Source organism: Lithobates pipiens, unplaced genomic scaffold, assembly GCF_037356315.1.
Source record: "Lithobates pipiens isolate NorthernLeopardFrog02 unplaced genomic scaffold, aLitPip1_a1.2 Scaffold_18, whole genome shotgun sequence".
Classification (NCBI taxonomy): Eukaryota; Metazoa; Chordata; class Amphibia; order Anura; family Ranidae; genus Lithobates; species Lithobates pipiens.
Window position 1 is genome coordinate 239,715,338 of NW_027507758.1, and position 27,352 is coordinate 239,742,689.

At 43.5% G+C, this 27,352-nt stretch overlaps 1 protein-coding gene across 4 annotated transcripts in view; it reads left to right on the top strand.

Moving 5' to 3' along the window:
• Positions 1-27,352, top strand: part of PHACTR2 (phosphatase and actin regulator 2) — a 323,856-nt gene that overhangs the window by 32,603 nt on the left and 263,901 nt on the right. The window contains exon 1 of one of the 4 annotated variants that reach the window (XM_077486719.1): positions 18,560-18,775. The exons of the other annotated variants lie outside the window; for them this stretch is intronic. Within the exon in view, the coding sequence (XP_077342845.1) occupies positions 18,763-18,775 (13 nt within the window). The 5' untranslated portion in view covers positions 18,560-18,762. Of the gene's footprint in view, positions 1-18,559; positions 18,776-27,352 lie in introns of those variants that run through there. 4 annotated transcript variants of the gene reach the window in all.

The following is a 27,352-nucleotide window of genomic DNA, read 5'->3' on the forward strand; positions in this document are numbered from 1 at the left end:
AACCAAATCTGTCGGATTTTGTCCGAAACTGTTGCATACACAGAGTCGGACAAAGTTGTCAGAAAATCCGATCATACTTAACGTGATGACGTTATTTCGTTAGGACGGGACTACGTTCAGGCTAGTAGCCAATAGCTTTGGTCTAGGAATTTGATCTGAGCATGCGTGGCACTTTGTCCGATCGGAATTCTCTACACATGATCGGACAAAGTCCGATCGGATCATGTTTTGGGAAAATTTTATAGCCCAGCTGGAAAACTTGGTCTGATGGAGCCCACACACTGTCAGATTATCCGACAACACGTTCCTATTGGACATTGTCCATCGGAATGTCCGACCGTGTGTACAAGGGCTAACAAGACACATCCAATGAGATTAAATTAACCAATTGTATTGGGCGTGCGGTATTATCAATGAGAAAACAGTAGTTACCCTAGCACAAGTTGCAGTTTACATATTTATTATTGTGTTGCGCGTCTGCGCGCGCCAGTTTGCATGTTCAATCAATGATTTTTCCAGCACACCAATTAAGGTGTGAACTGGCGCAGCGCATTTGTCTTAGTAAATCACCCCCTATGCCTTTGTTCTCATCTCTAAAAGATTAGAAATATGCATAACTGTATTCTGTGCTGAAGCTCTTATTCTAGTGGCCGGACTTTCTGTTAGAATAAACTCTGACGGTCTTTCCAATGGAGTTTCGACCAATCGGACTTGCCTACACACGATCACACCAAAGTTTGTTCCTTTTAGACATGATGACGTACAACAGGACTAGAAAAGGAAGTTCAATAGCCAGTAGCCAATAGCTGCACTTGCGTCTTATTTGGTCAATTGGACTAGCATACAGACGAGTGGTTTTCCTGATAGGAATTGATTCCGTCGGAAAGATTTAAAACATGTTCTATTTCTAGGTCCGTCAGAGTTTTTGAAAAAAATAGTCCTCTGAAGCCCACACACGATCAGAATATCCGATGAAATGATTCCGTCAGGACTTTTCTGCTGGAAAGTCTGGTTGTGTGTACGCGGCATTAGTCTGTTCTGCAATAACAAGTACTGGTTCAATGTCGTTCTTTGTTCTTATGCTGGAAACCTGAGGTAAAGACTTCTCAGATACAACTGTATAAACATGTGCTGGTGTACATTCCTGAAGATGTCTTTCTTTTACATCTATCTGAATGTGTTTGGATGATAAAGCTCTGAACCATAGGATATGTTTTCCGACATTTTCTAAAACTATCTTTCTCAAAAATACCTTTTAGTGAGCTGTCAGGTGTTTATACAATGATTTTATTTGATTTCACTATGCTCTCTGTAGCTTTAATTGCATAGTAAACACTTAGCAGTTGCTTTACACCTGACTCAAAAGTTTTTTTCCAGGAATGATAAAACTCTGGAGAAATAGGCAATTATTTTCTCCTTACTTTCTTGTAATTGAGACAACATTACTGAGATTGCATTCTCAGATAAATGAGTTTACAAAACAAAAGATGATTCAGAACAAACCTCTATTGTACTTAGACCCCTTTCACACCACACCGCTGATAGCGTCGGCGGTAAAACGCCGCTATTTTTAGCGGCGTTTTACCGCCGGATTTGCGGCGCATTTCGGCCGCTAGCGGGGCGCTTTTACCCCCTGCTAGCGGCCGCAAAAGGGTTAAAACCGCCGGCAATACGCCGTAATAGCGGCGTTTTGCCGGCGGCATTACAGCGCTGCCCCATTGATTTCAATGGGGAGCAGCGGTGGAGGAGCGGTAAACACACCGCTTCTTCACCGCTCCAAAGAAGCTGCTGGCAGGACTTTTTTCTGATGTTCTGCCAGCGCACCACTGTAGTGTGAAAGCCCTCAGGGCTTTCACACTGCACACAATGGTGCAGCTTCTTTAGGGCGGATTGAAGGTGCTATTTCTAACGCTATAGCGCCTGCAAAACGCCCTGGTGTGAAAGGGGTCTTAAAGCGGAGGTCCACCCTAAAGTGGACCTTCCGCTCATTGGAACCCTCCCTCCCTCCGGCGCCACAATTGGCACCTTTCGGGGGGGAGGGGGGTGCAGGTACCTGTACAGTACAGGTATCTGCACCCACTTCCGGCGTAGATTCTGCAGAAGGTACGCCCCTTTCCGCAGAATCTACGCCCCTTTCCGAAAGTCCCCCGCTGCCTGCTGGGAAACACACGGATCCCAGAGACAGCGGGGACCATCCTTATTGTGCAGCGCGACTCGCGCATGCGCAGTAGAGAACCGGGAAATGAAGCCGAAAGGCTCCACTTCCTGATTCCTATACCCAAGATGGCGGCGGCAGCACCCGAGAGACGATCGAGAGATCGGCTTCGGGTGCCGACATCGCGGGCGTGCTGTGCGGGTAAGTGTCATTATTTTAAAAGTCAGCAGCTGCAGTATTTGTAGCTGCTGGCTTTTAAAAAAAATAAAAACGGCGGAACTCCCGCTTTAATGCTGGAGCATTCTGCAAAACTTTTTTCAACACTTCAAAAGCATTTTTCTGATTTGGACCCCATTGGTCAACTATATTGTTGTTGGAGTTGGGATTGCAGTGATATGTATATCTATATCTATCTATATATATATATCTATCTATATATATATATATATATATATATATATATATATATATATATATATATATATATATATATATGATTTTCCGACAACAAAACTGTGGATTTTTTTCCGAAGGATGTTGTTGGCTCAAACTTATCTTGCATGCACACGGTCACACAAATGTTGTCGGAAATTTCCGAACGTCAAGAACGCAGTGACATACAACACGTACGACGAGCCGACAAAAATGAAGTTCAATAGCCAGTGCGGCTTTTCTGCTTGATTCCGAGCATGCGTAGACTTTTGTGTGTCGGAATTGTGTACACGTGTTTGAATTTCCAGCAACAAGTTTTGTTGTTGGAAAATTTGAGAACCAGCTCTCAAACATTTGTTGTCAGAAATTCCAATCAGGTGTCTCTTTCCTTGACTAATTTGCATGTGAAGGTATGTCGACTGACTTTTCATCAGCTGAACTTTCGCCATGTTTAATTTTAAACCTTCAACTTGTAACATCATAAACAACTCAGATAAAAGAGCAATATGTTCATCGATATTCTGAGTACTCAGCAGAATCATATCCACATGCTGACAAATACAGTCGGGCCTAGAACATTTTGAAAGTATTTTTGCTATAGTTTCCTGAACTACACCATCACCAATACCTAGGCCAGGTGTTAATCAAGTGAACGTATAAGTCTCTTTTCTGAATGTGAACGCAAATTTGTATTGACAACCAGGGCCGTCTTTAATATTGATTGGACCCTGGGCAAAACTTTTCTTGCCCCCCCCCCCCCCATGCAATTTTGTTCTCCACCTGCTCTGAGACATACAATAAATAGCAGCTAGACTCAAAATCAGTTTACTGAATCAGATCAGGCAGCGACTGCGATTGGTTGCCAGAGGTTACAGAGTATCATTACCGCTCACTGGCTGGTTGCTAAAGGTTACAGCACACATTACGGCTCACTCATTAGTTGCTAGAGGTTACAGCACATGATTTCTGCTTGTTGATTGGTTGCTAGAGATTACTGTGGATATGACCTCATGGGGGCATGCTATACATATCAATGCCACTGGCCGCCGCTATTTACATATGAATGCTGCCGCTATTTACATATGAATGCTGCCGCTATTTACATATGAATGCCAGTAATTTACTTGTAAACACAGGGTCTGCAGGTGAGTCATCTGTACATAACAATAGGGAGGAGCTGATCAGCATTAGTAGCAGCACTTCACACTGAGATATTGGGACACAGCAGAGGACTAAAACCTCAAGGGACGAGGGAATTTAAACCAGGATAGTTGGCAAGTATGAGGCAGCTGTTTTGGGGATGGAAAAATGACTATCAGATATTTCTAGTACAGAAAATACTTTGTCCTTAGCATTCAAATGTAACTTTATGTTAGATTTTCAGGAAGAACTGGGTTATTTGTGCTATGTTTATTCAATGTCCTAAAGAATATGAATTATCAGTTTTTTTGATAGGCCAAATAGTTATTTACCACTGATTTAGCTTTCTTTACAGTTCCAATTTGTACAAATTCTTCAGTAATGGCAGAATGTGATTCTAGTGGTAACTCATACTGATTAGAGGGTTCTGGATCTTTTTCCTCAATATTCAATTCAGTATTTTTCAAAGTTCCGATGTCATTTTTGAACTTTGACCACAAACTTGGAAAACGTTGTACCACTTCCTTTAAAGTACAAGTACCCTCAATATCAGGCCACTTTTGTTCTGTTGACACATTGTTAATGGAACCAACATTACTGTATACAGAGGGACCAATAAGCACTGATTTGGGCCTAGATAGATCTTTCCAAATACTTTTATTAGCCAAATCAATCACCCACTATTTGTTTATTGATTACATCAATGGCAAGTATATTCTCAGCTTTGTGACCCAAATGTTATTATTAGTTTTCACTAATCCAGGTACTTCAAATGTTACATTGAATACCTGTCTAGCAGTCAGTGGCGGCTGGTGAAGTTTTTGGATGGGGGGGCGCCAGACCCCGCCCACCATTTTGGCCCCTCCCACTTCTCATAAAACACGCCCCTTATGTAATCGGGAAAAAAAAATTGACGTGGGTTCCCCCTCCGAGAGCATACCAGGCCCTTAGGTCTGGTATGGATTCCAAGGGGAACCCCCTACGCCGAAAAAACGGCGTGGGGGTCCCCCCCAGATCCACACCAGACCCTTATCCGAGCACGCTACCCGGCCGGCCAGGAAAGGGGGTGGGGACGAGCGGAGCGCCCCCCCCTCCTGAGCCGTACCAGGCCGCGTGCCCTCAACATGGGGGGGTGCCTTGGGGGAGGGGGGGGGCGTGCGGCCCCCCCACCCCAAAGCACCTTGTCCCCATGTTGATGAGGACAAGGGCCTCTTCCCGACAACCCTGGCCGTTGGTTGTCGGGGTCTGCGGGCGGGGGGCTTATCGGAATCCGGGAGCCCCCTTTAATAAGGGGGCCCCGGATACCGGCCCCCCACCCTATGTGAATGAGTATGGGGTACAATGTACCCCTACCCATTCACCTGTGAAAAAAAGTACAAAAAAAAAACACAACACAGGGTTAAAATATTTTATTGCACAGCTCCGGGGGTCTTCCGTCTTCGGGGGTCTTCTCGCCGGACTCCTCCGCTATCTTCTTGTAGCTCTTTTGCTAGCGGAGGAGTCCGGCTTTCTTCCTCGCCGCCGGCCTCTTCTCCCGACTTCGGGGGTCTTGTCCCCCTCTTCGGTTCTTCTGCCGGGCCACCGCGCCTTCTTATAGCTCTTTTAGAGGCGGTGGCCCGGTCTTCTGCTGCCGCCGCCGCCGCCCGTTCTTCTTCTTCTTCCTCTCCTTCTTCTCCAGGAGATGTTGCCTCGACGATCTCCCTGGCCGGAATGCCAGGGACGCGCTGCGCTGCTACTTATATAGGGACAATGGGGCGGTGTCACATGGGTTGATGTCACATGGGTTGATGTCACATGGACTGTCGCCATGTGACATCAACCCATGTGACCAACCCATGTGACATCAACCCATGTGACACCGCCCATTGTCACTATATAAGTGGCAGCACAGCGCGGCTCTGGCATTGCGGCCGGGGAGCTCGTCGAGTCAACATCTCCTGGAGGAGAAGAAGAAGAAGAAGAAGAACAAGAAGAAGAAGAAGAAGAAGAAGAAGAAGAACGGAAGGCGGCGGCAGCGGCGACAGAAGACCGGGCCACCGCCTGTAAAAGAGCTACAAGAAGGCGCGGTGGCCCGGCAGAAGAACCGAAGAGGGGGACAAGACCCCCGAAGTCGGAAGAAGAGGCCGGCGGGGAGGAAGAAAGCCGGACTCCTCCGCTAGCAAAAGAGCTACAAGAAGATAGCGGAGGAGTCCGGCGAGAAGACCCCCGAAGACGGAAGACCCCCGGAGCTGTGCAATAAAATATTTTAACCCTGTGTTGTGTTTTTTTTTTTTGTACTTTTTTTCACAGGTGAAAGGGTAGGGGTACATTGTACCCCATACTCATTCACATAGGGTGGGGGGGCCGGTATCCGGGGGCCCCCTTATTAAAGGGGGCTCCCGGATTCCGATAAGCCCCCCGCCTGCAGACCCCGACAACCAACGGCCAGGGTTGTCGGGAAGAGGCCCTTGTCCTCATCGACATGGGGACAAGGTGCTTTGGGGTGGGGGGGCCGCACGCCCCCCCTCCCCCAAGGCACCTCCCCATGTTGAGGGCACGCGGCCTGGTACGGCTCAGGAGGGGGGGGGCCGCCCGCTCGTCCCCACCCCCCTTCCTGGCCGGCCGGGTAGCGTGCTCGGATAAGGGTCTGGTGTGGATCTGGGGGGGACCCCCACGCCGTTTTTTCGGCATAGGGGGTTCCCCTTGGAATCCATACCAGACCTAAGGGCCTGGTATGCTCTCAGAGGGGGAACCCACGCCGATTTTTTTTCAGAAATTTGGCGAGGAGTTTCCCTTTCAGAGCTCATTCTCTGATTGGCCACGGCAAAAGTCGCCTGGCCTGGGGAAACCTTTCTGGCTGAAGTGTGAAAGCTTTTTTTCCATTCATTCAGCTAAATGCATGAACATTTAACAAAGTAGAAACTAAGGTCTTTATGCGGTGACTTGACTCACCTCCTGCCTGTCTTGCAGCTCCGCTCGGGCTGAGGAACGGAGCTGCCGACGTCACTTCCGGGTTTCGTAAAGCAGCCGAAAGCCGGAAGTGACGTGCCTGTCTAAGAATGACAATGCTCCCGCCCGTAGAATCACAGTGATTTTACGGGGCGGAAGCCAGTCGGCGTTCTGCAGTGCGCCGCAAGGCGGGTTTTTAACCCGCAAATGAAGCGCCATGGATGCAATCTTGTGATTGCATTGACGTGGCGCTTCTCATAGTGCACTGTGACCGGCGCCACAGTACACTATGTCAAATTGTTAAATGACATTTTTTTTTTTTTAAATGTCTTAAAGGGCCCGTTTTTTTTTTTTTTTTTAACTTTTTTTATTTTTTTTTAACTTTTTTTTTTACACCTGGGGGAGGGGGGGCGGCGCCCGGGCGCCCCCTATGGGCGGGCCGCCACTGCTAGCAGTGGAATTACCTGCATTAAAACAAAAAAAAAACCCCACTATATTACACATAGGAGAATTAGGTTTCACAGGTATGTTTTGTTATGGTAGGGCTAATCTCAGATCCGCTGTCAATGAGACAATTAATATATTTACTATTCAGCAAACCTTGTATACAAATATAAACAAAGGAGTGGCTTCACAACAACTCCGTGATTGTTCTTGAATGGCCTAGCTAGAGCCCTGACTTAAACCCAATTGAGCATCTCTGGAGAGACCTAAAAATGGCTGTTCACCAATGTTTACCATCCAACCTGACAGAACTGGGCCGATCTGCAAGGAGAAATGGAAGAGGATCCCCAAATCTAGGTGTGAAAAACTTGTTGGATCTTTCCCAAAAAGACTAAATGGCTGTATTAGATCAAAAGGGTACTTCTACTAAATACCGAGCAAAGGGTCTGAATACTTAGGACCATGTGATATTTTAGTATTTCTTTTTTAATAAATCTGCAAAAATGTCAACAATTCTGTGTTTTTCTGTCAATATGGGGTGCTGTGTACATTAATGAGGGGGAAAAAATGAACTTAAATTATTTTTGCAAATGGCTGTAATATAACAAAGAGTGAAAAATTTAAGGGGGTCTGAATACTTTCTGTCCCCACTGTATATGGTCTACCATTCTCATCCAATATAATTGGTGCTACATATTGTAACGGCACAGAAATAGAATCTCAATGTGATTCTATTTTTGGCAATAACGATAAACCCTCTCTTTCAGTGACAGCTCCTTTCGCCATGTTGTCTGAACTGCTGTTAACAGTCAAATTACTGATCTGTTTGACTTTAGTGGAATAAGGCAATTCAGTCAAAATTTTATCTTGATATAAAAAAACAGGTTGTACAAAAGCAAATCTTTTGTTTTTATTTGTGAGTCTCTTAAATTTACAGCAATGTTTTCTCATATGGCCGTATGACAGTAAAGACACGTGATAGGCTCTCCTTGCCTCACTTGTCTGCACCTGTCATCGTTATTCTTGCTAAGAACTGTAGTTTCTGACATGTCTGTAGCCTGAATTATAGCTACCTCATGTGTGAGATTGCTTTGATTCATTTGTCTCCTAATTTTATCAATGAAGCTTACTATATCATTTAAATGTTGACATTCCTGTGCTATAGCTACTGAAGTTGGGTCAAGGTATGTACATTTTCAAACCTGGGTCATCGCCATTGTCTACTTCAAATATCATTTGATAAACCTTGCAAAATTTTATTTTAAACTCAAATGGATCTTCTACCGCAGTAGTCTGTAATAGATCTAAAATTTCTATGATCGGTATTTGCTCACCGGTCGTACACAATAATTGTCGCAGTCTAGCTGTCGCATCATTTTGTTTTTCCTAACCTTCGTCATCAATACCAGGTGAATTCATTTGTTTAGCAAAATTAACAGAAACCCACAACTAAAACATGTAATTGTGTTGATCATTTGACAGAATAAAACGATCCGTAAACATTTCAAATAAATGTCAATTAGAAAATACAGTTGCCTCAGTCATAAATAGGAAACTCTTTTAAAACGTTCATAAGTTGGTCATATATTTGCAACTTTAGCTTTGCAGTTCTACATAATACGTTTTGATGGGCACTGGTGAGGCTGCATTGATGGGCACTAGTGAGCCAGGTAGCAACCAGCAAGAGGCTGCATTGATGGGCATTGGTAAGGCTGAGCTGATGGGCACCGATAAGGCTGCATTGATGGGCACCGGTGAGTCTGCATTGATGGGCATTGGTGAGGTTGCATTGATGGGCACTGATCAGGCTACATAGATGGGCAATGGTGAGGCTGCATTGATGGACACTGGTGAGCCAGGCAGCAACCAGCAAGAGGCTGCATTGATGTGCATTGGTAAGACTGAACTGATGGGCACCAATGAGGCTATATTGATGGGCACCGGTGAGGCTGCATTGATGGGCATTGGTGAGGTTGTATTTATGGGCACTGATCAGGCTACATTGATTAGCACTGGTGAGGCTGCAACCCCCCCCCCCCCCCAGGCTTGGGCTGGACTTATTTTAAAATGCGGGAGGTGTTATCAAATTTTCTTTCAGGCTAAGGCTCCATGTCTTTTTTCCACCTAGCAACACCCCTGCATGCTTCGCTTTGTGAATGGGCCAGCTGTGGGGGGAAGGAGGAGAAGGCCTAACTTCCAGCTCACTCCGCCGCTGAGAGGAGGAGGAGGCAGACAACCGCTTCCCCTTTTGGGGGGAGCTCCGCTTTAAACACTATTGGTTCAACTGTGCTTAATTTGTCAGCTATAGTTTTTAACAACTGTAAAAAGCATATTGGAACCTATCCTTTTATTGTTAGATTTATTACCTTATTGATATTAGAATACTAACAAATTTTTTTTTTATGTTTAGTATTTTTTGTTATCTTGATTTTATTTACCTTTGATTATTGTTAAAACTATAATAATACGTAATGAAAAGATAGTAGATACCCACCGTTATAATGTTTGCCTTGGGCCTGCTTGTGCCGTAAAGAGGCTCAAATAGACATCGATTTTCTGTTTGCACAATGAAATTAAATTCTACAATACAATATATAGTTGTATAAATACAAAACAACAATATCATTTTTTTAAATACAAGAACTATATATAACTAGATATGCTTCCATAGCGAGTTTTCTCCTACATTCTGGTGGGAAAAGTCTTGACATCATATTTGAAATTGCTACTGATGGCTGTATAATAAATAGATTTCCTTGGTACATTTGTTTTCTTTGCTCTTTGTTCCGAAAGAGGACTTTAGGCATCAACAATAAGATAACTAACCATTAGGGTGACCTGTCACTGCAGCATTGGGCATTGACCTGTTAAACACACATATCACAATAATACATGACCACCACATGTTACCAATGACAGCAAACAATTGGAACTTCAACCTGCCTGCATTAGAATACATTCTAAATAGAATTATTGTCAAATAAATTGGCAAGATGAATTTTTAAAAATGTAAAAAAGGTTTTATGTTACTTTGAACCACAGTGACTTCCTGTAGTTGTAGGTGGTTTTCATTTGTTGCCCTGGTAAGCCAGATCTTTCAGGTTTGCTCTTTCCATCGCTCATGTAAAAATTTGTATAAAGCTTTATGGCCATGGTTTCATTATTTGCAATGAGGTCACGCAGCAATATTTTCCACTCTTGTACGTCTAATTAATAGCATCCTCCTAACTAAAACCTGTGTTATTCTGAAAGTAAGATTCTAAGTTATTAAGGGTCCATTTACATGGGGCCCAATATGACACGCAGGTGTGTGTTCCCAAACACACACAGGGTGAGTTCAGGGACTGGCACCCACTTGTCATTATTGGACAGAGAGACTCTGTCCGTGAAGCTGCGTGTCCCAATAGACTTGAATGGACTGCCAGCATGGAGATGGCACATAACACCTGTGCATCCCCATCTGTGTTCAGGAAATGTTTAGTGGCAGGCGTATTTTTGCCGGGGGATTATTCCTCACATTCTTTCCGGATTGGGGTGGCCACAGAGGCAGCTCGATGGGGTTTGAGCGACCAGATCCTATGGTGTATTGGTCATTGGGAATGTCACCGCTTTCGCTTATATGTACGTCCGCACCTTCTCTAAGGTTGGGGGACTCCTCAGTGGGGTTTTTTCTCAGTAGCAGATAAAGTGGGGCATCTTTTGTCTTGTGTTGTCTGTATGTGTGTGCGTGTGTGTTGGTGTGGCCTTTTAGGCCGGCGGGGTTACGCGTTCGGGGTCTGTCTGTGTTGCATGGAAGTTCATATTTTTTGTTTCTTGTGTTTTCTGTTTTTCAGACCAGGTGTGCTTGATGTGGATACTGGGCCACTTGTATTTTCACTGGAGGGCATTGGTTGGGCCGGAAGGCAGGTAGTTTGGTTTTCCCCGTAGTGAGACAGTGTTTAGGGGGATTGGAATCCCCAGCATGCTGTGGTCTCCGTTGTTACCAGAAATTCAACGGCACATCAGGATGGATAGGTCTCCCGATGTGCTGCTAATGTATGTGGGTGGTAATGATCTCGGTGTTAGGGATTCTTCATGACATCAAATGGGATTTTCTCCACTTGAGGTCGGCTTTGTCAGATACTGTACTAGTCTGGTCTGATATAATTGGCAGGGCATCTTGGCACGGGGCCCAGTCGGTGGATCAGATCAAGAAGGCCAGGATGAAGGTCAATAGAGAGGTGGCCAAGTTTTCCATCTGCAATGGGGGGCTGGTTGTTCACCATGGGGAGTTGGAGGGAGACACTTGGCTGTATCTGAGGGGTGACGGAGTGCACTTGTTAGTGGTGGGAATAGATATGTGGTTTTTGGGCCTCCAGGTGGGGCTTCAGTGGACCTTGAGGCTGTGGCGGCCCCCCACACGTGAGGTTTCATTGGTGGGCATCTGTGGCAGGGGTCTTGGGATCTTGAAGGTTGGAATGTTGAAGTAATACAGTATGTGGAGTGAAATGGGTTGGGCCCATCTCGGTATGGGTACCTTCCCCACCTTCCCCGCCATGGAAGTAACGGCTATCAGTTATTGGGCTGCATCGGGTGAAAAAAATTGTAAAAAGTTTGTCCCTGAGCCGGAGGAACTGCAACTAGGGGCCAGGATGCTTAAGTGGTTAATGGTACAGCTGATGCGATAGAAAAAACCTTCCTTCATTAACCTGAGACCTAGTCAGTCAGTTAAGTTGGGTAATGAAAATGGAATATGTTTTATAAAAATTGTTATGATTGTTAATAAAGGGCTGCTACGGCCATTTAAATCCAGAGTTGTGTTGGTTGTTTTCTTAAAGGTATTGGTGGGTAAATAAGAGGGGTTTATAGTAGTAGGTTGTGGCAGCCACCACATCAGCTATACACCAGCACCCTTGTCTAGTTGTTATCAATCAGGCTATGCTCTGATCAGCACGAAAAAGACTGACAGCCAAAACATAAATTTTTCTACATGTGTACATGTGTATCTATTAAAACACATCTATTTCTCATTACCCATGCCCATTTGGCTGCTGGTACACAGTCACATGCAGAAATTATCTACATAATATTTGTTTTTATATTTTTAAATATATAAGACATTCAGTGGAGGGAAATTCAGTAAAGCTGCTGATCTTAATTGATCTTGTTAACCTCTTACTGACCACCCCATAGTAGATTTAGCCCTTGTTCTCATCAGGCTGATTTGACATTTCAAATTGCATGTCAAATCAATGCCTATTGCCGGCAACGGCACAGCACCATCTGAATCGGCGCAACGCCAACTTTGCAGCGCCGCACTGATTCCAAAAGTAGGTCCTGCACTACTTTTGACGACTTCGGGGGTGATTAGAATAGACATTTGTGCATGAACCTGCACAGATACCTCTGAAATAGCTCCCAGAGTCAAACTGAAATTCAGGTTTGAAATTGTGGGAGTTCAGCTGAACTTGCACGATTTCAAACCCACATCAGTGTGAACCTAGGCTAACTGCTACAGGGCGGCTCCCCTGTGCAGAATCATATATATATATATATACATATATATATATATATATATATATATATATATACGTGATCCGCTTCTGCTGTGATTATTCAGTGGACACAGCAGGTGCATCCACGTTGATCAGTATTAAAACAAAACTGATGCTTATGGTTACTTCGATTTACTGTTTCCCACAGTGACCAGTTAGATTTTAGCTGTGATTTTTCCAGCACAGTTACTTCCAATACATATTTATTCAATTTTCAACATAAGTACACAAGATAACATGTAGTCTTAATGACAATGTATCATAGATGATAGCAGAGAATTCATTTCTACCACGGTTTAGAAAATTAAACAAAGCATATGTCCTTTTTAGGGCAATGCTAATACTGGAAGAGCAGTGTGCCCTATGGGGAGAATAGATTTAATCAGGAAAATACAGCATTATGGCCACTAGATGGAGCTGATAATCACAGAGAAAAAATTACCATTTGGTCAGCTCCATCCAGTGGCCATAATGTGTTATTTTTCCGATTTATGCTATTCTTCTGAATGAAGAACATCCAACCTGGTGATAAAATAGTCTAGTAACATTCAATTTTGTCAATATTCCCACAGAATAATAGTATATGCAGTTTCACAAGATGAATATGCCTGCAAAGGTGGAGGTTAAGTCAGCTTTAAAAGGAATGTATTTTCTTTTAATACTTTTTTTTCTTAGACGTACGTGTATTCAAAATCAGCTTGACATTGATAACCTTGTCAGCCTGATCTTTCATAAAACCTTATTGCTATCATTTAAAATTAAATTTGCACATGAGGGCAGCCATATTTACTCAATACTGTGCTCCGGGATTTTTCTCTGCTGCAGTTCAGTTAAACTTATAGGCCATGTCCACTCCCAGTCTGTGACTGAACAGTGAAAGGAGAAGCAGCAGACTCATGAGCTCATCTCTCTTTCATTCTGCCTGATTGGCTGCTTCTCCCTTTCCTAGTCTGGGCTCTGCTGTGCAGGGACTGTAAAATTATACAATTAGATCAAATACAGGCACTTACACTGCTTGCATTTTAAGAAAATGCACCTAAAGTGTTACTAAAGTTTTTTTTTTAAATTGAAGTACCGTATTTTTCGGACTATAAGGCGCACCGGATTATAAGGCGCACTAGCAATGATCGGCTGCTAATGGGATATTTCCATATATAAGGCGCACCGGACTATAAGGCGCACTGGATTATAAGGCGCATTTAATTAAACAAAACTCTGATGCGGTACTGTAAGTCAAATTTTATTCAACTCTTTAGCAATAACCATAAAATGGTCTATAACAATAACTCTTAACACTGTTCAGTTAAATACAAAACCAGACACTCACTTTTTCACTTTATTCTTCAATAACTCTTAACACTGTTCAGTTACCGGTGAATACCGTACAAAACCAGACACTCACTTTTTCACTTTATTCTTCTCCCGCAAATCCATCAAATTCTTCATCTTCAGTGTCTGAGTTTAACAATTGGGCGATTTCGGCATCAAGCACGCCCATATCCCTCTCATCATTCTCATCAGTATCCGAGTCAGTCTCGTTGCTGTCATCGGTACCGGTACTTAGCTGTTCAGTGATAATTCCGGACTTCTTGAAAGCTCGGATTACACTGGTGACTGATACCTTCGCCCAGGCATCCACGATCCACTGGCAGATAGTGGCGTAACTCGCCCGGCGTTGCCTCCCTGTGTTGGTGAATGTGTGTTCGCCTTCTGTCATCCAATGCTCCCACGCAGCTCGCAATTTAACTTTAAATGACCTGTTGACACCTATATCTAGTGGCTGCAGTTCTTTGGTTAATCCACCCGGAATGATGGCAAGCACCGAATTAGTTTTCTTCACTTGGGCTTTGACAGTATCTGTCAGATGGGCGCGCATGGAGTCACAGACCAATAGGGATGGAGATTCGTGGAAAAAGCCACCCGGTCTCTTGACGTAAACCTCTCTCAGCCACTCACTCATCTTCTCCTCGTCCATCCAGCCCTTCGGGTTAGCCTTGATGATAATGCCAACCGGAAACTTTTCTTTTGGCAGAGTCTTCCTCTTGAAAATTACCATGGGTGGTAGTTTCTGGCCATTAGCCTGGCAACCGAGAACTACAGTGAAGGATGACTTCTCGTTTCCTGTAGTGCGTATAGATACCGTACTGGTCCCTGTTCTCTCGACAGTACAGTTTACAGGGATATCAAAGGTAAGGGGGACCTCGTCCATGTTGGTGATGTGCTCTGGCCGGATCTTCTGTTCATTGATCTTGTTCTTGCAGTAGGTACGGAAAATGGCCAGCTTTTCTTCGTAATCCTTTGGCAGTTGCTGTGACATAGTGGTTCTTGTGCGGATAGAGAGATTCCGCCTTTTCATGAAACGGAAGCACCAAGAGGGACCTCCTCGAAAGTCGTTGATCTCCATGTCGCGTGCGATCGCTGTTGCTTTGAGTCAAATAGAGACAGTAGAGACACTTCTAACTGCGGTTCTCTGTTCAATAACCCACTGTTCAATTTTGTCCTCCAACTGTGGCCATCTTGCTTTGTTTCCTCGGAAACTCAGTTTGGTCTTCTTTACCTGGCGCAGGGCATCTTCTTGCTTCCTCCACTTCCGTACCATTGATTCATTAATGTTGAATTCTCTCGCAGCTACTCTATTTCCATGCTCTACTGCATGACTGATAGCCTTCAGTTTGAAATCCGCATCATAAGCATGTCTCTTAACAGGAGCCATTTTTGGGGCAGCGGGTATACCGTAGAAAATGAACGAATGAATGCGCACACCTCCTGACTAAGATGGCCGTAATGCCCAATCCAAGCAGTGCAGCTTCCTAGCTTTGGTAATCCCACGAAGCTGCACTGCTTGGATTGGGCATTACGGCCATCTTAGTCAGGAGGTGTGCGCATTCATTCGTTCATTTTCTACGGTATACCCGCTGCCCCAAAAATGGCTCCTGTTAAGAGACATGCTTACGAAACGGATTTCAAACTCATCGCTATCAGTCACGCAGTAGAACAACCTGAGAGAGGTTTACGGTACGTCGGTTTACGGTAAGAGACCGGGTGGCTTTTTCCACAAATCTCCATCCCTATTGATCTGTGACTCCATGCGCACCCATCTGACAGATACTGTCAAAGCCCAAGTGAAGAGAACTAATTCGGTGCTTGCCATCATTCCGGGTGCATTAACCAAAGAACTCCAGTGATGTCAACAGGTCATATATAAGGCGCACCGCATTATAAGGCGCACGGTCGATTTTGTGAGAAAATTTAGGCTTTTAAGTGCGCCTTATAGTCCGAAAAATACGGTAACAAACGTTACACTCACTTGCTCTGTGTGCAGCCGCAATCCTCCTCTTCTCAGGCCCCTCGCTAGGGATCTTTGTGTATCTCCATAGCAAGCCGTTTGCAATTGGGGCACATGGTTCCCATTTGCTCCCGAGCTGCGCTCCATAGACACACACGAGACTAATCCCTGCCCATCACTTCCTCCTCACTGTATTTGACAGCAGCAGGAGCCAAAGTTGACAAGCAGTTATTGGCTTGTACATCATCTGATCAAGCCGATCTCGGTTTGATCATATGCTTTGGAGGCCAGAGGAGAGATCTGGTGTCTAAAAGACACCTGATATTTCCATGAAGAGGATCTGTCACGGCCCATCCTATCACAAGGGTTGTGTTAAAAAAGTAAATTTAAATAAAAAAATTTAAAGTGCGCTCATACGCAAATTCGAACGTACATGTAGGTTTAGCACGCATATGTAAACAGTGATCACACCACACATGTGAAATATCACCGCAAACGTATGATGCTATATTGGTAATCTGTAAAGGCTTTTAAACATCACCTATAGAGATATTTAGGTGCCGCAGTTTGGCACTGATCCATGGGCATATGCAATTTTAAAGCATGACATGTTAGGTATCTATTTAGCCATCTTTTATATTTTACCATAAATTAGATATTATATTGTGTTTGTGTTCACTAAAATTCATTAAAGTGTACTTTTTCCAAAAAATTTGCATTTGAAAAACCTCTGCGCAAAAATTGTGTAACATACAAAATTGCAAAAAACATCCACCATTTTTTTTCCCTATGGCCTCTGCAAAAACAAAATATACATATATAAGGAGTTCTAACTAATTTTCTAGCAAGAAAAGAAAATGTATGATTTTTAGATATATGAGAGAAATCTCCTTTCATGTTGTGAGCTCTGCTTGTCTGCTGGTCAGTTCTTTCCACAACTTCCTGGATTCCCTGCATGCTTTGCAGCATCTCCCTGCTGTTTACTTAAAATTTTTAAGAACGATATATCCCATGGTACTTTGCTGTTTTCCTGTACTGACTGTACTGAATGCCTTCTGAAACGCCTCCTCTAAGCACCTCTGTAGTTTAGAAGGCGGGCTCTATGAAATGTGTGACAAAGCAGTGCCTAATCACAGGGCATAGTGACCACATGTCACGGAATTCAAGGAAGTAAATTTGTGGCGATCTCCACAAAGTGAGTTTACAAACTTCATGATCATCCAGATTAACAGGAGTTGGCTAGAAATAACTGAAAACAAAATTTAGAAATGAATGTATGATTTTACATTTTGAACACAGGTAAAAATACAAAAAAGCACTGTGATAATAAATAAAAATACAAGCTCCCTTACCCACTTGCCCGCCCACGCTATAGCCGCAAGCATGGGCTTAAATTGCTGGGAGGGCATCCATAGACGTCCTCCCGTTCTTGCGCTTCCTGTGCACCCCCTGGGGCACGTGAGTGGCGTGCTCTGTGATCGCGGAGTCCATGAGACTTGGCTGTTCATAGATCGGGTAAAAGACCAATCTCAGTAGGGCCTTTACCACGTGATCAGCTGTCAGCCAATGGGTTGACTTTTAGAGGGACATTGGTCCCCTTTGTGCCTGATTGTGCTGCAAATCAGTGCCATCTATCACCGCCCTCCAGTGCCACCTATCAGTGCCCACCAGTGCCACATATCAGAGCCCATCAGTGCCAACTACCAGTGTCCATCAGTGCTGCCTATTAGTATCACCTCTCCATGCCACCTATCAGTGCCCATCAGTGTCACCCATCAGTGCAGTCTCATCAGTGCCTCCTGATCAGTGCCCCCCAGTGCTGCCTCATCAGTGCAACCTATCAGTGCCCATCAGTGCAACCTATCAGTGCCCATCAGTGCCACCTCATCAATGCAACCCATCAGTGCCCATCATTGCTGCCTAAATCAGTGCCCATCAGTCCTGCCTCATCAGTGTAGCCTATCAGCACACATCAGTGAAGGAGAAAAATTACCTGTTTGCAAAATGTTATAACATAAATTGAAAAATGTATTTGTTTTGTTTTTTCCAAGTTTTTGGTCTTATTTTGTTTGTTAGCAAAAAAAAAAAAAAACCCAGTGGTGATTAAATACTATCAAAAGAAAGCTCTATTTTTGTTTGGATATAGTGTTGCTTGACCGCTCAGTTGCTATTCAAAAAGTGAGAGCACTAAAAACTGAAAATTGGACTGGGCAGGAAGGGGGTATAAGTGCCCAGTAAGCAGGTGGTTAAATGCAGTGTATGTTCAATGTAAGCATAGGATTAAAAATACTGAATTTCTGGGGAAGATTCTTCCATTTGTTATAGAAGGTGCGAAACACAAGCATTTCATCTTCATTATTTCACTTTGCCTCCATTGTGTACCGAAATCACAATCCTCACCAGCAATTTAGATTGCTGTCTCTTTGCGCAGCCAAGCAGCCCGTGATTGATTGCTTTTCTTTTTCATCCTCAAAACCATTAGGCGTTCATGTTTTATCCCTTGGATACCCATGTTTAGAATCGACTTCTCTGTGATAATAGTGAGGACTGGGAGGCAGACTCCTTCAGCTTCCCCCCTCCCCTACGATGCTAGCTCAGAATAGAACTGAATCCATGGGGCTTCAAGTACCTCCTCAATAGATTTAGACTGCCTTAGTCAGCCTATAATGGAGCTAATGGCTGTTTTGTCATCCTTGGAGCTCTAAATTTTCATTGTGGTGTGTCTGCTGCTGTTGAAGCAAGAAGTCTGTGCACCGTCACCGAGGAAGGGCAGGAAAGGGCAGTGAGACCACTTAGAGGCATCTATTCTGTACATCTGGGATACTTGAAATCACATAAGGCATATGGAAGAAACTGGTAAGTGCAAGAGCGCAATGTGCATGCCAGGTGACAACGCCACACGCTGTACAAGTGTGTGGCAGTCTGTTTTCTCCACTTTCACATTTCACGCCTTAAAAGGAATTTATTATAGTATCAGCAAATGAATTCATCATAGTCTTAGTGTTGGTAGTGTTCACAGAGAGGTGGACTGAATCCTCTTTTTAATAGAGAAATTCAACTGGTTTATTTAGTAACAAGCAAATTGCAGTAACCTATAGCAACCAATTAGCAATGATCCTGCTGATGAACAGTTATATCTGCTTTGGTCGCTACGGTTTAACGAGCGCTATTCACCAATATCGGCAAATGGTAAAATCAACCTTAACACACGCAAAGTATTAAAGCAATGTTGCTGCTACTGAGAGTTTGCAGGGCAGTAATCATAGCCGGTGGGCTACTCGAACTTTGCACAGTTAAGTAAGCCCGTATGCAATATTATACTAAATCAGTTTGTTTTTTATGTAGTACATTAACATTGCATCCGTTCACGAGGTTTATGGGTTTGGAAGACATTTTTTTATGTCATTTTCTGCATTATGGGTCCATTAAATGTAAAAAAATATGTTTTGCGAAATTTCTGTAACAGGTTAAGCATTTAGGCTAACACAAATAGCTCAATTCACAAAGCTGACACACCAGGATATAGATCGTTATTTTCATAAAAAATTACAGTTATTTTCAGCTGATTACAGTGAGATTAGCATGGAGATTTCCCATTAAAATAACTGTCACATGGCTAAAATAAATATTCTTCTCTATATGTTAAAATCTTGTGTGTTTGAGCCTAAAGAATGCCTGGCGATCGTTTTTTTTAATTCTTTATGCTAATCGATGCCATTCCACAAATGGTTTGGGACCCATCATTTTTGATGTGTCAGTGGGATATAATAAGCAGACACTGAGCAGGATGGGGAGGCTGGGAGCATAGTGCCAGCTGCACTCTGTGTCAGCCACAAAGATATTAATTGTCAGAGTGATGAGGATGGAGAGCTCTGATTTGTCACAGATGTGATAGTGAGAAGAAAGCTACATACATGCTTCATACATAAGAACCAGGTAAGCCCAGAATTACATTAGTGAGATGAATCTTCTATACGTATAAATAATGTTATAATTTCGATTTTGCCAGGTTGTGTGGGTGGGGTTGATTGCTACAAGTTTAGCTTCCTATTGCTGCTCTGATGCAGATGAGATGGGAGAATTTCCACCCCCAATATAATAATTCTTATCCATGGAAAATTCAGTAGGTGTAAGTTTAAATAGTGTTGTTTGGCCTATTCAGCAGAATTTTTAATTTTTTTTTGTATAGCTGGATCCCTGTGCTTTTTCATCTATAGCAATTACATTGGTCATGGATAATAATACGTGTGTGTATGAAGTCATGTGCTTTTGTCAGCTTCTCATGTTCTCCGCAGTGATTCTTTTCTGTGCTCCCTCGTATAATGAACGCATGCTGTTTGTTCTTATAGAAGGCGTTATGTGGGAAGTTGGTGACATTTGTGACCACGTACTGCGTTCTTGCCAGCAACAGGACATATATATATATATTTTTTTATCTTTGCTTCTATTAAAGTAAAATACACCATTTAAACCATATAAGGACTAGAGGAAAAGTTATTTTATAAAGATGTAGGAGGATGCTTTTTTTGATGTGGCTGTTCTGATGGGGCTGTTCTCGCAGCTCGTTGCAGTGGCATTAGTAAGCATTCAACTGCACGTTTTAATGAGAATAGGATTAAAATATGACTTGGACCAATTATCAGCCATTTAATTATACTGGTTTATTAAATTCAGTTATCAATAAATACATTAGCTATAAAAATCAATAAAGGGGCATAAAGACGAATACATCAGCTATCTCTTTTATGTTAGGCTTTAATATTGTACAATGCACAATCTTATATCAATAATTTTGTGCAAGTATTTACTATGTTAGTCCATAGTGCATAAAGTGGCAAGTTTATGCATTGTCCACCAAAATCTTTTTTGGTTAGTGAAATTTAAGATGATTTCACTCTCTCAGGTCCTTTATGTTATCTGTGTGACCACACCCAACATCCATCCTCTAGCTCTGCTATGTTATAGCTGTTAGTCTATAGCTGGCCATACACCCGTAGAATTTTGTTTGAAAATGTTTGTTTTTTGGAACGTTCCTTTGATTTTCTATTGGTTAGTGGGGTCAACGCAATGACTGATTGGTTAGTGGGGTCAACGCAATGAATGATTAAAAAATGTTCTCGAATGAACAAAATTCTAACCATAAATTTGTTTTTCATTCAGGAAAAATCATACATGTTGTAATGTGCTAAGTTAAACTAAGAAACACGTTTATTATGTCTGGCATTCCATTCATATAGCAGGTCTGGACAAAATTTATTAGGACTCTTGAACGCAATTAGTTGTCTCACGTCACTGATGGCAAAAGCAAATGCTCTGACAAGTGATTTTTCTTAATTTCCATATGAACATTCTAAATACATTCCTACATAATTAATAAATTTGGAATAATAGATATGCCCATCCAATTCAACCTACGTATGTGTATGTGTGTGATTTTTTTATTCTATAACAATTCCCATAGCCTTGTATATTCTGCTTCCTGAGGAAGGCATCTAAACGTTTTTTAAAGTTTTCAACACTCTCAGGTAAGTGTCACTTTCTGGGGAAAAGTGTTCCATATTTTTACTGCTGTAACAGTAACTAACTCTTTTCACAATCTAATGTTAAACCTGTTTTCTTCTAACATCAAATTGTGCCACACAGTTACAGCATTTTTTAAAAGGGATGACTACTCATCCTCCTCAGAAGGCGACTCTTCTTAACTCCTCTGTACACATTCTACTGTAAACAGCTAAAGTGTCTGACCTACTAATTGGACCTGAGACTGCTGTTTTTGCTAATTCTAATAGGCTTTTGCCCACTTATACTCTTCTCCAAAAAATTTGGAGTCCACGTAGCTTGAACAGGTTACCAGTTTCACACTCTTCATTTTTGGACCACCCACAGTATATATTCGTCATTACTTTGACGTTATATACCATAGTTATGGCAGCAGCTAGCTGCCATAAACCTGTTTTTTTTATACTGTGGGCAATTTCTCTTTATCATAAAAGTGATCCCGGATTCGCCACGGGATAACTTTTGGAGTTGGCGGGAGAGGTGCTCTCCCCTCCCGCCAATTCCCAGTCGTTTAGGAGCTTACCGGACCTTTTGGTTAGCTCGGAGCTGATCAGATACTCTCCGTGGCTGGGCAGAAAGCCGAGAGAGGGCAAGATAGCTCCCACTCAGCTCTATGGCCTTGGAGGAACAGAGGAACGTCTGATGTCACTTCCGCATTCCTACCTTCAAGGGATCATTTTTTTCATCTCTTAAAAGCAAAATTACTTATTTTTTTGTTTTTAAGTGTAAATGTGAGATTATTTCTTTTTGACCCCAGATCTCGCAATGAAAGAGGCCCTGTCATGCTTATTTCTAATACAAGGGATGTTTATAAAAAAAATTTTAAAGGGACAGTGTAAAAATAAAATTTTTTTATTTAAATTAACAAGAAAAAAAAATTGCCCTGTCCCTCCGAGCTTGCGCTCAGAAGTGAACGCATACATAAGTCATGCCCACATTTGTAAACTGTGTTCAAACTACACATGTGAGGTATCGCCACGATCATTAGAGTGACAGTAATAATTCTAACCAGTGGTGTAGTTAAGGATGGCTATTGAGGCTGGAGCCCCGAATCTACTGTCCATAGCCCCGAGTCCAGGGCTGGCCCTATCACGAGCCTGTTCCGGGCTGCCTGACACATTGCTGTCTGCACTCCGTGCTTCACTGACATGCAGAGAAGGGAGATGAGTGTGAGAGTGAGTCTCCTCCTTGCTCCTCCCACATAATAGAGTCCGCAGGAAGTTTCTCACACTGAGCTCCTGAGCAGGTGAGTGCAGACCATGGGGGAGGGGGGGAAACTCTGTGTACCTAGCCTCTCTGTATACACCCAGCCTCTCTGAGTACACCCAGCCTTTCTATGTACACCCAACCTCTCTGTATACACCCAGCCTCTCTGTTTATACCCAGCCTCTCTGTTTATGCCAAGCCTCTCTGTGTACACCCAGCCTCTCTGTGTATACCCAGCCTCTCTATATACACCCAGCCTCTCTGTATATACACTAGCCTCTCTGTATACCCAGCCTCTCTTTATATACACTAGCCTCTCTGTATACCCAGCCTCTCTGTATATACACTAGCCTCTCTGTATACCCAGCCTCTCTGTATATACACTAGTCATTCTGTATACCCAGCCTCTCTGTATATACACTAGCCTCTCTATATATACCCAGCACCTCTGTATATACCCAGACTCTCTGTATACCCAACCTCTCTGTATATACCCATCCGCTCTGTATAACTAGCCTCTCTGTATATACCCAGCCTCACTTTATATACACCAGCCTCTCTGTATATACCAAGCCTCTCTATATACCTAGCCTCTCTGTATGTACACCAGCCTCTCTGTATATACCCAGCCTCTCTGTATACTCAGCCTCTCTGTATATACACTAGCCTCTCTGTATACTCTAGCCTCTCAGTATACCCAGGCTCTTTGTATACCCAGCCTTTCTGTATACACTAGTCTATCTTCTATATACTCTAGCCTCTCTGTATGTAACAATCTGTATCTGGTGGCAGGTGACATGACAAGCTCCCTGGGGACCCCGATGTAAGGGGAAGCTCTCTGGGGACCCAGATGTAAGGGAGAGGCTCTCTGGGGACCCTGATTTAAGGGGCGGCTCTCTGGGGACCCTGATGTGAGGGGGAGGCTCTCTGGGGACCCTGATGTAATGAGGGGGGCTTTTGGGACTCTTATGTAATATATAGTTTTATATATACACACACACACACACACACACACACGCTAAGCTGCAACAAGTCCTGAGGTGGCAAAAATTTGGTGTCACTCACTTATGTCAGATTTTCAGCAAAGGTGCCTTACGTACTTTTGAGGAATTGCGTGATTGGTTTTCTCTCCCAATGTCTATGCATTTTTTCTACATTCAACCCAGATATGCTGTAGCAGCGCAGGGTTCGTCTTTGAAGTGGAGCCAGTCTCCAACTCCATTGTTTTATATAATGTATATTACCTCTTTCAGCAAAGGTTTAATTTCCTGTTGCTATGCCATGCTGCTGACAATATTTCTGAAGTCATTCCCTTTGATAGTGGAGAGGCAGTGGGCGGCTGACCTTGGTCCTTTGTGGAGGACCAGTGGGAAGATGCTCTACAGGTGGTGCCGCAATGGTCTCTCATTGTGACTCAGAGGCTTATGCATTTGTATATACCTCTTAGGATCCACTATACCCCGGATAGGCTGTACAAAATGGGCCTCCTAGACAACCCAGCTTGGAGTAAATGTTGCCGGGACCACAGGGACTATGGGGATGCCCCAAATTACATATGTACTGGGAGGGGGTAGTGCGCACATTGAATGTAATTTCCAGGTCTCCATCCCACTCAACCCAAAACACTGACTACTGGGCATTCTAGATGACCTCTAGTTACCAGCCTTTACTAGAGAAGCAGTGGCTAGAGCCCTCTTCCAAACTTGGAGAGTTCTTCTACGACATTGATAGCCCCCAGACCCCCTTCCCACAGAGAATAGTTACAGTTTATGGGGGACACTCTTAGGCTGCAAAAATACAAATACCAGCATAGGGGCTGCCCCTGCAAATAGGGTAACCTTTGGGGACCATGGTTGGACACCCCAGGCCTGTGCCCACTTGATTTAGTCATGGACAAACTCCTTTACGGATAATGTCTACCACTCTCCTTAATAGTTTTAGATAAGTGGTTGTACAGCCTAGGATATTACTTATGTTATGAAATGTATCTCATTTGCTGTGTTACCTGTTTGGCTTACGGTCAGCTTGTTGGTTATGCTATGATTTGCCCAGTTTGTCTCATTAACCGGTTGGCTTTTGCTAAGAGTGCTATTTTGTTCTGGATTCCTTCTTCTCCAGAGTCAATAGCTGTAACCTATTTATTTGATTCTTATACCTGAGGTTCTTCACCTCATAAAACGAGTATGGGGACCCGGGTACTGCCCTAGGGGACATTTATCAATCAATGCAAAAAAAAATTTTAAAACGATTATTTTTTAAAGGAGCAGTGATTTTTACCACTTAAGGACCAAGCCTTTTTTGTACACTTGGTGTTTACAAGTTTAAATCAGTTTTTTTGCTATAGAATTACATGAAACCCTCAAACATCTTTTTAAAGACACTCAAGAGAGCAAAATGGTGGTCGTTGCAATACTTTATGTCACACCGTATTTGCGCAGCGGTCTTACAAACACAATTTTTTGGGAGAAAATTCACTTTTTTTAATTAAAAAATAAGAAATAAGTAATGTTAGCCAATTTTTTTTATGACGTGAAAGATAATGTTACGCACAGTAAATTGATACCCAACATGTCATGCTTCACAATTGCACCTGCTTGTGGAATGGCGACAAATTTTAACAATTAAAAATCTCCATAGGTAATGTTTCAAAATTGCTACAGGTTACCAGTTTTTGCACTCGCTCTAACAAAAGCGTCAATACCTCACATGTGTGGTTTGAACACCATTTACATATGTGGGTGTGACTTACGTATGCATTCGCTTCTGCGCGTGAGCACAGAGGGACGGGCACTTTAAAAAAAAATTTTTTAGATCACTTTTATTCCTAGTACAAGGAATGAAAACATCCCTTGTAATAGAAAAAAAGAATGACAGGACCTCTTTAATGTGGGATCTGGAGTCAAAAAGACCTTAGATCTCACATTTATACTTAAATGCAATAAAAACTAAATCTTTTTTTTTCTATCGTCCAATGGCATTGAATCGAGTGGGGGCCATCATTTCCTCACTCGACTTCCTGCCTCACAGGGGACAGCATCATCTCCGCCGCTACCAACGGATCTGGTAATTGGCAGAGATGACCGGAACACAGCAGAAGGCTCTGCGCCCCCACCCGAAAGCACCTTGTCCCCGTTGATGGGAACAAGGGCCCCTTCCCAACAACCCTTGGCTGTGGTTGTCGGGGTGTTTGGGTGGGGGGCTTAACGCAATCTGGAAGCCCCAAGATCCCAACTTCCCCCTATTCACCAAAAAATTGTCAAAAATCAAGAAACACAGGAAACAGTTTTTGGCAGGTCCTTTATTAAAAAAGAAAAAAATAGTGTCCCTCGATGTAATCCATCATCAATCCCGTCGCTCTGCCTCCTCGGAGGCCTCCCAAAAGATGACAGCAGGAGTTTTTTTTTCTATTTATGCTGGCATCATGATTGACAATGGATTACATTGAGCGACGCTATTTTATTTTTTTATTTTTTAGTAAAGGGCTTGTCAAAAACTGCTTCCTGTGATTATTACTTTTTTGGTGAATGGGTAGGGGTACGATGTACCAGATACCCATTCACATGGGGGGGGCCAAGATCTGGGGGCTTCCAGAATCCAATAAACCCCCCATTCACAGACCCCGACAACCACAGTCCAGGGTTGTAAGGAAGAGTCCCTTGTCCCCATCACCATGGGGATAAGGTGCTTTGGAGGGCACGTTTAAGGCAAGCGGCCTGATATGGTTCAGGAAGGTGGGGCACTTGCTTGTCCCCCATTTTTTCTGGCCTGCCAGGCTGCACACTCGGATAAGGGTCTGGTATGAACTTTGGGAGGACCCATGCCTTTTTTTTCCAATTCAGGTGTGGAATTCACCTTAAAATGTATAACAGACCCAAAGGGCCTGGTATAGGTTTTGGAGGGGACACCATGTCTTTTTTTTTTTTTTTGTCATGGAGTTGCCCCTAAAATCTATTCCAGACCCAAAGAGACTGGGGGGACCCCACGCCTTTTTTTTCTTAATTCTGTCATAGGGTTCCCCTTAACCAGTTCAATACAGGGCATTTTCACCCCCTTCCTACCCAGATCAATCTTCAGCTTTAAAGCGGAGGTCCACCCTGAAGTGGACCTTCTGCTCATTGGAATCCTCCCCCCCTCCGGCGCCACAATTGGCACCTTTCAGGGGGAGGGGGGTGCAGGTACCTGTACAGTACAGGTATCTGCACCCACTTCCGAGATAGCTCTCTGCGGAAAGGGGCGTAGATTACGCCCCTTTCCGAAAGTCCCCCGCTGCCTGCTGGGAAACACACAGATCCCAGAGGCAGCGGGTCCATCCTTATTGCGCAGCGCGACTCGCGCATGCGCAGTAGGGAACCGGGAAATGAAGCCGAAAGGCTCCACTTCCTGATTCCCATACCCAAGATGGCGGTGGCAGCACTCGAGAGACGATCGAGAGATCGGCTTCGGGTGCCGGCATCGCGGGCGCGCTGGACAGGTAAGTGTCACTATTTTAAAAGTCAATAGCTGCAGTATTTGTAGCTGCTGGCTTTTAAAAAAAAAAAAAACGCGGACTCTGGGCGGACTCCCGCTTTAAGTGCTCTTGCACGTTGAATGACAATTACTCATTAAAGTCACACAACACTGTAACCAAACAACATTTTTAGCATTTTTTTTCACACAAATAGAGCTTTC